We start from the raw sequence: 14382 nt of genomic DNA, 5'->3' as shown, positions 1-14382 counted from the left end.
TACAGATGTTCTTTGTGCAAATTGCGCTGAATTGTAGAATGATGTACAGATAAACCATCTGCAGCAAGATGTTCTTGCAGGTCTTTGGCGGTGATCTGTGGGTTGTCTGTAACCATTCTCACAATCCTGCGCATATGCCGCTCCTGTACTTTTCTTGGCCTGCCAGACCTGGATTTAACAGCAACTGTGCCTGTGGCCTTCCATCTCCTGATTACATTCCTTACAGTTGAAACTGACAGTTTAAACCTCTGAGATAGCTTTTTGTAGCCTTCCCCTAAACCATGATACTGAACAATCTTTGTTTTCAGATCTTTTGAGAGTTGCTTTGAGGATCCCATGCTGTCATTCTTCAGAGGAGAATCAAAGGGAAGCACAACTTGCAATATTGACCACCTTAAATACCTTTTCTCATGATTGGATACACCTGTCTATGAAGTTCAAGGCTTAACGAGCTACTCCAACCAATTTGGTGTTGCAAGTAATCAGCATTGAGCAGATACATGCATTCATATCAGCAAAATTACAAGGGGACCCAAGTTTTTGCAGAGCCAGTTCTTCACATTTGATTTAATTTCATACAACTAAATACTGCTTCACTAAAAATCTTTGTTCGGAAAACACCCCAGTACTCGGATGTTCCTAAGAAATGAAAGACATACCACTGTTATCTTTTTTGTTGAAAGTAGAGTAAATTATTATGCAGGCTGATGGGGGTTCCCAAACTTTTTCATAAGACTGTATGTGTAAAAACGTTTTTTTTTTTCTTCTTTTTTTTAATGGAGACTGTTATTTTACTTGGTTTATTTGTATTAGGGCTTACTATGTTTATCCAGGGCTGTTTTTTAACATCATTTCCTGGGTTTACTATCTCAAGATTGTTTAAGATCACATTTAATGCTTATAGTATTTGGATTGTATTGTCAATAGATATATCAATTTTAATCCTCATATGCCGCTGCTGGGGGGCTTGTTTTGTTTTGGACTTGCTGTGTCTCTAGGTATGTCTGAGAACTGGGACTTTGTGAAGTGTGGTTCAGCCTCACGTGGGGGTACTGGGGGGAAGAGAAAGACAGCAAGCTATCTCTAATCTATCCTTTTAATCCTAATAATTATAAGAGCCAACGTAACAATAGGCTTCAGGCAATAACTCCTGGAGAAATTGGAAATTAAGGCCAAAGCTGTCTTATTTTCAGTTAAGACTACAAATTGACAACAAAAGTTCAGAATGTTTCCATGACCGAACAGTTAACTTTGTGAGCTGGAATGTTAAAGGTCTGAATCACGAATTAAAGAGAGAGGTGAGGTAATACTTTCTAACAGGTCTAAATGCTAAAATAGTATTTTTGTAGGAGACCCACTTATTAAGCAAGGATCCGTTTCGGACTGGCCACATATTTCATTCCAGCTTTACAAAGAAAACTAGAGGTGTGTGAATTCTTATACATAGAACAGTCCCATTTGCAGTATCAGATGTAATATCTGATCCTGAAGGGAGATATGTGATTGTCATGGGGAATTTATTTTACTGTAAAGTGGTTTTGATAAATATCTATGCATCCAATGTGGATGATAGGGACTTCAGTCCCAGTGTGAACACTCATAAAATTATAATAGCTGGAGACTTTAATTGTGTTTTAAATCTAGACCTAGGTAGGTTTCCTGCCGCAAGAGTGATGACATCTAACACTGCAAAGACAATTACACAGTTTGTAACTGACCACAACTTATCAGACCCCTGGAGATTTCTAAACCCAAACTCAAGAGCATATTCCTTCTACTCACCATTGCGTCATTGCTACTCAAGAATTTATTATTTCTTTGTAGATAACAACTTCTTCCCTACGATTAAGTCTTGTAAGTACAAAGTTATTGTTATCTCTGACCACGCCCCTTTGATACTGGAGCTAAAATCATTATGCCCCACATACTCCTCTCGCAGATGGCGTCTTAACCCACTTTTATTAGCGGACGAGAACTGTACAAAATTTATATCCAAACAAATCAATTTTTTTTAGAGCCAAATACATCCCAGAAATTTCTGCAGGAATACTCTGGGAGACCCTGAAGGCTTTCTTAAGAGAACAGATTATCTCATATTTTTTCCACATAAATAAATTGGAAACCAAGAAGGTATCAGAGCTACTCAGTGAAATTACGAGAACAGATCAAGAACATGTCAGGTGTCCAAGTGAGGCACTTCATAGGGAAAAAATAGGCTCTACATTCAGAACTCAGCCTCTTAACTAAAGAAACTGAACAACTCATTTTAAAATCAAGACATCAGTACTATGAACATGGGGAGAAAGCTAATCAGATCTTATGTGAACAAATCCACAAACAGGACGTTTGCAATGCAATCCCAGCAATCACCAACACAGAGAGAGACAGAATCATTGACCATAAAAATATAATGCACATATTTAGAGACTACTATAAGTCCTTATATTCTACTGAGTTTAAAGGAGACAAGACACAATCTAATACACCTCTGGATGCTTTACAGATACCACAAATAGATACTCTCAGTGCAGAGGAACTGGATAAACCTCTGGCACTATCAGAATTACTAGATGCTATAAACTCACTTCAGTGTGGGAAAGCAGCAAGCCCTGATGGCTACCGTGCCGAATTTTATAAAAAATTCTCAACTCAGTTAGCTCCCCTTTTAGCAACATTTACAGATGCTAAAGACAATAAAATTCTACCTCAAACTTTTTGCCAAGCATTAATCACTGTCTTTCCTAAACAAAATAAGGACTTCTTACAATGTGCATCATACAGACCAATTTCGCTTCTGAATAATGATGTTAAGATACTTTCCAAAGTCCTAGCTAGAAGGATTTGAGAAAGTGCTTCCTTCAGTAATATCACAAGACCAAACTGGATTTATTAAAGGCAGACACTTAGCTTCCAATCTTTGATGCTTTAATGACTGTTTAATGTAATATATTCACCCACAAGGTCTAACACCCCGGAGATGACATCATTGGATGCAGAAAAAGCATTTGATATGGTTGAATGGAGCTACCTTTTCACTACATTGGAGAAATTTGGGTTTGGCCCAAACATTTGTGCATGGATCAAACTACTGTATATCGGTCCAGAAGCTTCAGTTTCTATTAACAACATTAATTCAGACTACTTCAAACTAGAACATGGTACCAGACAAGGATGCCCCTTGTCACCACTGCTTTTTGCAATTGCCATTGAGCCACTGGCAGTTCACTGTGGAAATGCTTATGTGATAAAGGGGATTATTAGAGAAGGACTTGAACAGAAAAATTCCCTATGTGCAGATGATATGGTACTGTATATATCTGTATAGATCCACAGAATATTGTGCCTGCAGTCCTAACAGAATTTCAGAAGATTAATTAATTTCAGAATTAATTTGAATAAAAGTGTGCTCTTTCCAGAGAATTTTCAATCACGCAATATTAGATTGGACACCTTCCCTTTTATAATCATAGATCAGTTTAAATACCTAGGGGTAAACATCACAAGTAAACATAAAGCTCTTTATCAACAAAATTTTGCCGTCTGTATGGGCAAAATTAAGCAAGACTTTAATAGATGGTCTACCCTTCATGTCAGTTTAGCTGGAAGAATTAACATTGTTAAGATGAATATCCTTCCTACACTTCTTTTTTTATTTCAAAACATTCCAATATATACATCAATAAATCATTTTTTAAGAATTTAGATTCAACCATAACCTCATTTATTTGGAATTCAAAAATATCCATGTATCCGAAAGGCGACCCTACAAAGACCTAAGGAGGAAGGTGGCATGGCTCTACCTAACTTTCAGCTTTATTACTGGGCAGCAAATATAGAAGCTATAAAAACCTGACCATGGGCACAAGTGGATGAACATACACAGTCTTGGTCCACAATAGAAATAAAATCCTGCAGTACTTCTTTATATTCCTTTCTTTGTACCCCAATAAGTACAAGTTATCGCCAATATACTAACAACCCAATTGTGCTTCACTCACTTAGAATACGGAAATAATGTAGGAAGTATTTTGTGTTAGAGAAGGTTTTATCTGTGGCAGCTCTGCATGAGAACCACCTTTTTCCACCCTCTCAAACATATGCAGTTTTTAATGTCTGGAAAACATCTGGGATTAAATCACTTAGAGATCTGTACATAGACAACGTCTTTGCATCCTACGAACAATTACACTCCGAATTTAACTTTCCAGCAACACATTTCTTTCACTACCTTCAAATTAGAAACTTTGTTAAACAAAACCTGCCCAATTTTCCTCACCTCCCACCTACCTTTATAGCGAAAAAAAATATTGATCAGTCTTGAGGACGGCATCTCCATAATATATAAAACCAATTTACAGTTCTTCCCTTTCAAAGATCCAAGAGAACAGTGGGAAAGGGATCTCTCACTCAACATCTCAGATAAGGAGTGGAAGGTAGCAATGCAAAGAATTCACTCGAGCTCCAAATGAGCAAAGCATACAATTATTTAACTTAAAATTATATATCTGGCACATCTGTCTTGTTGTCCAAAAAAAAATTGTCCAAAATGTTTCCAGGGCAAGATCCAACCTGCAAATGTTGCAATCAAGTTCCAGCCTCACTGGGCCACATGTTTTGGGCTTGCACCAAATTAACATTATTCTGGACCAAAATCTTTAAATGCCTTTTAGACAGCCTTGGTGTCATGATACCTCCTAATCCATTAACAGTTGTATTTGTTGTACTTCTAGATGGGCTTAAAGTGGAGAAGGACAAACAAACTGTAATTGCCTTTACTATTGGCATGTGGACTTATCTTGCTCAACTGGAAGAATCCTAACTCTCGTATTTTAAGTCAGTGGATAACTGATGTTATATTCTATTTGAAATTGGAATAAATTCTCACTTAGAGGATCTGTACAAAACTTTTTCAAAACCTGACAGGAACTAATCAATAACATTTTAGAATAAGCACTTTAATTGAGGAAGCAGATTCTCTCCCCTCTTTTTTTTTTTTTTTTTTTACTATATTTTTTATTATTTATTAATTTATATATTTACATATTTTTATTATCTTAAAGTTTACTCTGCTGATCTATCTCTCTTTCTCATGGGTGGGGGTTGATTTGTTTTGAACCAAGTCTTGTAAAACTTAACTTATTTGTATGAAATGTTATTTGTTGTTAAAATCAATAAAATCCAAAACAAATCCTGAAGTATTTTGAGAAGCAGGCAGAATTGCATTGAATCTCAAAGCTCCCAATGTCACTGATTTAAATGTAATTGACATCAAGTTTACAGCAGAATGCTGAGAAGACAAAAGTAGTAGGGAAGGTTTAGTAACCGTTTATAAAGCTTTCATGAAGCAAAAGCTTTCATTTTTGAATAAGCACAATGAACTGCAATGTAAAAATATTTGTCTGCAAAGTCTCAATTATAGATCTCTTCAAATTTGAAATAATACAATGTTTGTAAAATGAAAATAATATTACTGCAGAATGTTGGAAGTATTGAAATCCATACAATGACAGTGGAAGTTCACTAGTATGAGTAAGTGAGAGATCATGGGACTTTGTTTGCTGCATAAGGTGATCACTGCTGAGAGTTATCCATTGTTCCAGTGTGTAAAATGAAGCAACTTAAACTGCACAACAACTACAATACAAAGGTGTTTTCTGAGGTGAAACCATTGAGTTAAATCTGAATTGTGTGCAGTTTTTTTTTTTTTTCCTCCCCATTCTCATGTCTTGGCCATGCCGACAAAGGCACTAAGCTATGTATGCTGATTTAATAACAGATGCTGCACTTTGTAAGTGTTTCTGTGTCTGGGGGAATAAAAAACTCCTTAAAAGGCAGCACTGAATGTCTGCAGAAAAGAATGCTGGATAATGTTTCATGCATTGCCACACCTGGAACAGTGGAGAAATTCCACACATAATTTCCAATTGCAGATCAGCTTGGTCTTTTAACAAGACTAAATCCATAGCAATATTCAAATAATTTAAGTTAAACAGTTTAACTAAAGTATGATTGGTTGTTCTTACGAATATGAGAGTTGTGGTGAACTTAGTAAAGACTGATCACTGGCTGAGAAAAAGGTTAAATAAATCTTTGAACTGTAGTATTGTATTAGTTTTATAAGTCTTTAGCATTTAGTGTCTTATGGTAAGCCAAAATATTTCAATATCCTTTTTTTTTTTTTTTTTTTTTTTAGAAGTTTTAAAGAGCTTATTTCCTTATCTTTACTTACCAGCCACCCCCCAAATTATGTTCTTTGTTTGAGTTAAAATGTTTAAATGCAGTATGTTTGTTTTGTCTGCTGTATGATTCGGAACCTGGCAGATACCCACTTTTTCATTATCTCTTATTTGTTTTACAAATGTTTTTAACAATGCTCTTATAAAAGTCGTAACAAACATTAATATACAGCAGATGCTTCATCAGATTTGGTTTGGAGGTGCTCTTCTCGGAAAACATGGAGAGCATTTGGCAAAGCTCAGATAATTTGAGCACCAAGTACAAAAGTGTCATTTTGTCTAGATTATTCCGTTTTGTGGATAGATGTTTTTTTTTCTCCCATCCTTTTCATAGACTCAAAAAACTCCAGTGTGTTAAACAAAGACAGGATAAAGCAATTTAAATTGAATGGATTGGTGGATGTATGTTGTATTATTTTTAGTTAAACGTCACTTTTAGGTGCAATGGCATTTAATTTGAAATACTCCTGCTGTAATAGGTATGTCTGCATTTCCGCATGAACAACTTGGCTCCCAGTGGACTGAATTTGTTCAAACTTGGCATATTTATTCTTCAAGGAAATCTGTCAAGAAAGTTCCATTTTCTCTGAGAGATCTCAATTTTTGAAATTTTTAAAATTGAAAAGCATTGGTGAATTTACAAGCTCGTTTGACTTAAAACACAGAAACCTTCCATGCAACTTCGGTTATGGATGAGTTTTCTGTTTCAAATTGACCTTGAGAGAGCTCATTCAGACTTGTACATTTTGTATATTTTCCTTTTGTTTGTCCGACAGCCACTGCTGACAACAAAACAGATCCCCAATACAAGTTAATCAAATGTGGGGATAGGCGTGTGTGTGTGTGCGCACAAGCTTCTTATATAGCAGCTCACTGCTCTTGCTGCTTCAGAAAAGCTAACCATAAAAGTTTAACCAAAAAAAAAAAAATTAAACAGATTAATGTTTGAAAAAAAAATTATGTAAGCCTCGATCTGTAGGCATGGGGTTACTAAATACGTATTTATTACTTTACGATAAAAGCAACCTCACAGCTGCATTATCTGTGTAAAATTTACTAGCAGAGTTCCATATCTGATCTCCCATCATTGTCCAAAGCAGCCAACAATTTTACCTTGAGGCTTCAATAGGGATTTTAACAGTGCATTGGGAAATTATTTAAAAAGTGCCCTGTATAAGAAATTTAAACTACACAGAGTTAGTCAAAGACACTTACAAACAACAACTACCACTAGGACATTAATCAGTGCCATTTTTATATCACTTGAATTATGAAAGCTATTGAGCCACCACAAATTAAAATCTAAGTATGAATTTTGAATGTGACTCATAGGTATAAAAATATTTTAAAAAAAACAAGATTTGATAGTTGAGTAAGTAGCTAAAAAATTTTAAATGCTCCAACTTTAATCAGTGAACTAAGTCATAGAAAATACCTGAATGGTAGGCCATGTATACATTTTCTGACTTGTTTATAACTTCTTCTTCTTTTGGGTGACATGAACCAGCCCAGTACATAGCACCAGTTATTTTTAGGATCCACTCACCCACAAATTGCAGTCACACAGAGCCAGTTTAGTATTGCTGTTTAACCTAACAGTGGAATGTGAGAGAAAACCAGAATACCCATAGGAAGAATTAAGGTTGATGTGATGTCAATGTGTCTGTCACATACTTAAGAACAACTTGCATCTGTCAGTCATATCAAGAGACTATGAAATAGTGTTTTATATCTCATTTAACATTGTTCTGCATTTCCTACAGAGAATATCAAACCTGTCTTTCCAGTGTAAATCTGGCTCCCTTTGGTCCTTGCTTTCCAATTAAAGTTGTCAACACCTAAGTTCAAGAGGCACATCATGACATGTTAGAAGAAGTTCCGAAATCTCCTGGAAAACTGATGTTGGTTGGATTTTAAACATTTTACATAGCCATTTCCAAGGCTCAGGGACTATAGTATGTGAAGTCTCTGCCATAGTAGCCATATTGATTAACTTAACATTGGTTGGGATACTGTGGTGGGTTGGCACCCTGCCCGGGATTGGTTACTGCCTTGTGCCCTGTGTTGGCTGGGATTGGCTCCAGCAGACCCCCGTGACCCTGTGTTCGGATTCAGCAGGTTGGAAAATGGATGGATGGATGGTTTGGGTAGTTGTCGATCTTTTCAAGATTGGGTGAAACCTTTCTGCATTAAGCACTCCAAGAGCAAGTTATGAAGTTGCAAAGATAGGGTTCATCAGTTTTTCTCGGTTGAACTATGGTCAGTGTTCATGATTTGTGGTTAGAAAGTGGAATTCACATCAGAGTATTACAATTGGACAGACTTCCCATTAATGAGAAGAAGGTAGCATTAAAACCTTGATAATAAAATATCTTGAATGTCCTGTACAGATAAAATTAGACAATTACAGATTACAGACTGGCCTAACACTGTGAAAGATTGTATAGGAAATGTCCGCTTGCATGTATTGCTGCATTGTGAAGGGGCAATTACTTTCCTTTATAAATGATTTAAGTATCACAGTTTTGTTTTATTTGATCACTCAGGATCCCTTTTATTTAATTCTAGGTTTTAGTTGAGAATCTGGTTACGTTCACTGAAAAAAATATATACCAAGATCTTTTTATACCACACTACATTCATAAAGTCATGATGTGTATATCCAGTGCTGTGTATATCCATAAGGGTCAGCCATTTTAGACTTAATGAGAAGATGAGCACATGAAGCTTAGTGGTATTTTGTTCCTTAGCTGATGCATTTTGTGCCCTTCACTGTCTTTAGGGTTTGCATACAGCAATTCCACTACCACTCCATGAATCACACACTGCATACCAAGTTGGAAATGTCCCTGTTTTCTAGTTCATATGTAACTGTAACATAAAAGAAAATGCAGGCTAATTTGGCCTTGTCTAAATACTGACCTATTCTTAAAAAAAAAACAAAAAAACAGGAAATTGGTGCCAGACCATACATGTAGAGAGCACAACAACTGATAGCATGCTGTTAATAAATTTTTCTTTTTTCCTGTTGCTTCCAGCACATTACTATAGCCTATGAATGATTTTCCAAAAATTATTTAGATAAATTATGCCCCATTTGTCATTTTGTTTGACTTCTTTAGTTGGATGGGGCATTGTTTGTTTCCTTATTTGTTGGCTTTATGTCTTTAATTTTATGTTTGCATCCCATAAATTGTAGACAGGTTCAAGTCAAAGGGTTTTTTTTTTCTTGGCTTGTTAAGGTCAAAGAATATCTGTGACTATTCATTTCTCCTTAAGTAGATCCTCTACATTGTAGTTATTAGTGGATGTTTTTATGTGAAACGTATAAAAATGAGTTACATTAATTTGAATTATTGATAAATCAATACTTGATGGCATCCGCTTCAAATTGTACATACAAAATAATAAATTGATTCTCTTTTGAAAGGTGTTGCCTTTGCTGTCACCACTAGGCAGTTAGTGTACATCACATGGCATTCACAGCCTGCCAGACTGTTTTTTCATAAAATATGGAAGGGGTCATACCCATCTGATCAATCACCACCTGCATGCTGTGTCCTCATAAATACACTGCTTACAAAGTAGTTATATGTATCTGAAAAATGCCTTGAAAATATGTAGTTTTTTTTCCTCTTCTTTGAAAGACGCTTACTATGTGATAGATGGCCACCATGCCCTTTCTCATCACAGCATGGTAATAGGGCACCACCACCCAAAAAAAAAAACCCCATGCATTCTATTTTAGTAAAATAATTATACTGCCAATTTATAGAGTCAACAAATCATTTTCTGTAGGCTGATGTTGAGGTTATCTCTATACAGTATATTGTACTATATGTGGGTCTTGTACCACATAGTTTAAGGTTCTGAAATGCCAATGTACTATTATGTGAAAATAGAGGTAACATGTCATTTTTAAATCCGCTTAATCCATTTCAAGGTTGCAGAGGGGCTGGAGTCGATTCTGACAGTATTAGGTGAAAGACAAGAAACAGCCACAAATGGGAATAGGTCAAAGCATACCTACACACTAGATAATTTCAGTGGGAAGCTGTAAACATTCATTGTGAATTTTGTATTTAGCTATTTTGCTAGCAGTAAAATATGATTTTGTTTTTTCTTTCTTTTTTTGAATATCAACAGCAAACAATGCTGCAACTTATTAAAGAAGCTGCTGGTCAGAATGGAATAATGTCTACAGATGACTACCCTGTGACTGAAGTTCTAAATCAAGTCTGTCCATCTACCTGGCGTGGGGCTTGCAAAACTGCTGTGCAGTTGCTGTTTGGTCAGGCTGGCTTGGTGAGTTTGACTGTACTGTTTTTCAAATTTATGTCATTAATATATGAATGCATTATTAATACTAATAGTTTTGTTTTGAAAGAAAAAAATAACAATACATTTATATGCTGTTATGTTCTGAGGTGAGGTGCTGTTCTGCAAAATAACATGGTGACAACTCTTTGCAAGTCAGACCTTATTTAGGATTTGGTAGAAGAACTGCAGAATTTCCAGAATAACTTAATAAGCAGAAGCGAAGCGAGTCACACTTCACTAATTATTTGACTTTTTATTTAATTTTTTTTATATATAACTTTTAGGATGTTTGCGCAGATTGGGAAAGACTCCCTTTTGCTTGTTACAGTTCTTGGACCAACTTGACATTTTTTGTTCCTATTACCATGAATTTGGACCTGAGAGAAGAGGGTGTGGCTGGAATACCATAAAACCCCTTAAAGTTGGGCTATCATTCAGCATTTAGTTGATTAGGTGGAAGTTGATGGTAACATTGGATCATGTGACAGTATTACTATGTGATTAACCTGGTTGCATGTAGTGGTAGGTTGGGGGATACCAGACTATTTTTTTTTATATATATATACTGTAAAGAATAATGGCAAAGATCCAAACAAGATTCTGGATGGTATCAGTTTTTATGTTTTATTTATACATTTATTAATGTCTAGACCATTGCCCAATATGTTTAAAGCTTTTATATTTTCCTTGAGCCAGGATGTTTTCTTACATTTGGGTTTATTAAGACAATATAAGGTGAAACCCAAAAATAAACCATCACCTATATTAGATGATGACCTTTTGTTTCTGTCTTTAATATAAAATAATCTGGGGTACTTTAGAGGTTATTTAAGAATTTTGTCCTTTACTATTCAATTCTTGTCAGGACATACAACATTCTCAACAGCCTCCTCGACTTTGCTAGATTTTGCTAAAGCCTATCCCAGCACCACCAGGCACAAGACAGGAAACAGCCCTCAATGGAACACTACTAACATATTTAGTAAGACATTCAAGGACATTACCAGAACATTCAATTTTCAGGCAACATTCAATTTTCAGGCAACACAATTCCAGTTCTTTTTTTCACATATATCAAATGCAGGGCAGTGGCATATTAGAACAAGATATTTTCAATTTCCCCTTTTGATTGTGGTCTTTTTCATGCTCCTCCAGCTTGTAAAATAAGTCTAAATAATTACCCAGCTTCTGTCTGGTTCTATGTACTACATACATTGTGTTCAGAAGGCCTGATGTACCACATGGGGGCAGAGTCTCATAAATCATGAGGAAGGAAAAGCGGCAACCCTATCGTGTTAGGGAGCACTGAGGTGATTAGTGCCTTACCTCACTCTTGAGAGACACAGCTTAAAGGGCAAAATTAGAAGGAAAAGAATATATTCTACGTGGGTAAAGTGAACTTTAAAATCTTTCTAATTCTAAATGTTTTCTAGGAAGTTCTGTATACAGCGCCAAAAATATGTCTAAAAACACAGACGTCTTTTTTTGGACATAGTAGTGCTGTGCATTCCACACATGAGCAGACACTGATTTGAAATTAATTGAAACAACATGCCTCAAAACAAAAGCATCACAGCAAGGGTAGAGGCTGAGCTTCCCTCTTGCTCACAGTTAATCTCTTTTTATATAATATATATATATTTCACAGTCCTCACAGGATTCACTCGTACGTTCACCACCAGATTCATTAATCATGCAAGGAGTAGTAAAGTTTTGGCTGAAATTGTACCACATGGTAGCAGCCTGACTCAATGAATTAAAATATTTTGTGGACTCCACCAAACCCAAATCTGACGGAATTTTTTTAGTTTTCATTACTTTCTAGTTAGACTTTGCTCTGGATTCCCATAGCCCCTGGCAGTACTCATCTGCTGATCTGTAAGATGACAGTTCTAGCCAGCTATAAACACAAATTGAAGTCTCCTGACTTCCTGCAAATCACAATTCCCCAGGGCTCAGCTGGAGTACTGACATTTTGGAATTTTATTTAATATTTGACTTCTGCCACCTAGTGGCACCTACCTTATGTCTGATACTATTGACCAATCTTCCCTGACCAGAGATCTTGTAAAATGGAGACTTTTCCATTGCAGCACCTTATTCCCCTTTCATTTTTCTAGGCTTTCTTCTTCTCCTCTTAAACCTGATATCCCTATTTTCTGGGTTCAAGGCATGTTTGTTGAGTGGTTTATTTCCTGACTAATGTGTATATGAATGTGTACAAAGGGTCAACTAAGTGTGAAAAAGTGGATAAAAACAATGAGAGTCAGGAAGATGAAGAGCAATCTAAAGCCCATTACATGTACTTATAGCCAGGCCTCCTTTCAATTGTAAAACATTGAAAGGGGGTGTGGATTTTGACTCATGTGCATCTAAAGTTTATTGTTATACATCAACTTGACGTAGTAGTTCTTAATGTTAACATTTATTTGTGTAGCTTTACAGATGGAACCTAGACTGATATATGTGTTACACTCTTATCTTTAGATGGTTTATTGTAAAAATACCATTGTAGTGAGAAGTCAAGCAGAATGACACTTTTTATTGGCTAACTATAGTACTAGGGTGTTGTACCGTGTTAGCCATTATGAATGTAGAGAAAAGCCAAGCAAAATGACACCTTTTATTGGCTAACTAGAAAGATTACAATATGCAAGCTTTCGAGGCAACTCAGGCCCCTTCTTCAGGCAAGATGTAATCTTTCTAGTTAGCCAATAAAAGGTGTCATTTTGCTTGGCTTTTCTCTATTGGCTAACTATAAAGATTACAATATGCAAGCTTTCGAGGCAACTCAGTCATCTTGCATGAAAAAGGGGCCTGAGTTGCCTCGAAAGCTTGCATATTGTAATCTTTCTAGTTAGCCAATAAAAGGTGTCATTTTGCTTAACTTCTCAGTACATCCATAATGGCTAACACGGTACAGCACCCTGGTACTAAATACCATTGTAAACCCGGTCCTTCCTCCATTCTTTGCCTCTCCTTCAATACAAAAGTCATCCAACCAGCTGCAGTGACTAGATTTTGGTGGTAGTGAATTTTTCCTGGTCATTTCCCAGTAAATAAATACTTTTTTTTATTAATTTGGTGATGGAATTATAAAATTGAAACAGTTTAAGCAATTCATTTCCATACCATTACTACCAAGGCCAGTTTACGAAATTAATGTCAACCTGTACATGTGTGAAAAGTACTAGTTTATAAATTTTAAATTTTTCAACAAGTTATTTTACACCACTTATTGATACGAGTCTATGACAAGTAAGAATGCCTGACAATTTTAGTATTTACAATTCAAAACGTTAAATTTTTATTTTACGGCTCCATAAAAATATAATACAATATTTTACAGGTTCACATTACTTGTATGATTTTTATGTTTGTCATGCTGTACTCATTTAATAAGATTCACAACAAAATTCAAACAAATTATAAAATTTTAACTTAATTCAACCTACAGGTATAAATATACATAATTCTAAAAAATGTCAATAACTTGCACAATAAAAAAACCTGTAATGAAATTCAAAAAAATAAACCCATAATACAATAGTGAAATGTTGAGTTTTAGTGGTTAAGTCTTTGGTCATTGATGCAGGAGTCTGCAAAATATATAGTAATAACTGACAAATTTTAAAAATATTTCAGTCCTTGTGCTTCCCCACCAATTAAAAATGTCTGTTTGTTGGTTTTTATTTACTTTTTTTCATTCATGTATAATTTTTATTAATTTTAAAGTTGGGTTTTCAAGAATGTTTCACATGACAGTAGCATTCTGAAATTTTATTTTGTTTTGTACATCATGGCACTTCTCTGGAAACTTACATTT

At 35.5% G+C, this 14382-nt stretch overlaps 1 protein-coding gene across 1 annotated transcript in view; it reads left to right on the top strand.

Moving 5' to 3' along the window:
* Nucleotides 1-14382, top strand: part of LOC114658065 (granule associated Rac and RHOG effector protein 1-like) — a 214812-nt gene that overhangs the window by 164349 nt on the left and 36081 nt on the right. The window contains exon 7 of the mRNA XM_028810093.2: nucleotides 10383-10541. Coding sequence (XP_028665926.2) covers nucleotides 10383-10541 — 159 coding nt within the window. The remainder of the gene's footprint in view (nucleotides 1-10382; nucleotides 10542-14382) is intronic.

This window comes from Erpetoichthys calabaricus, chromosome 9, assembly GCF_900747795.2.
Source record: "Erpetoichthys calabaricus chromosome 9, fErpCal1.3, whole genome shotgun sequence".
Taxonomy (NCBI): Eukaryota; Metazoa; Chordata; class Cladistia; order Polypteriformes; family Polypteridae; genus Erpetoichthys; species Erpetoichthys calabaricus.
This window is presented reverse-complemented; position numbering and strand designations above follow the sequence as displayed.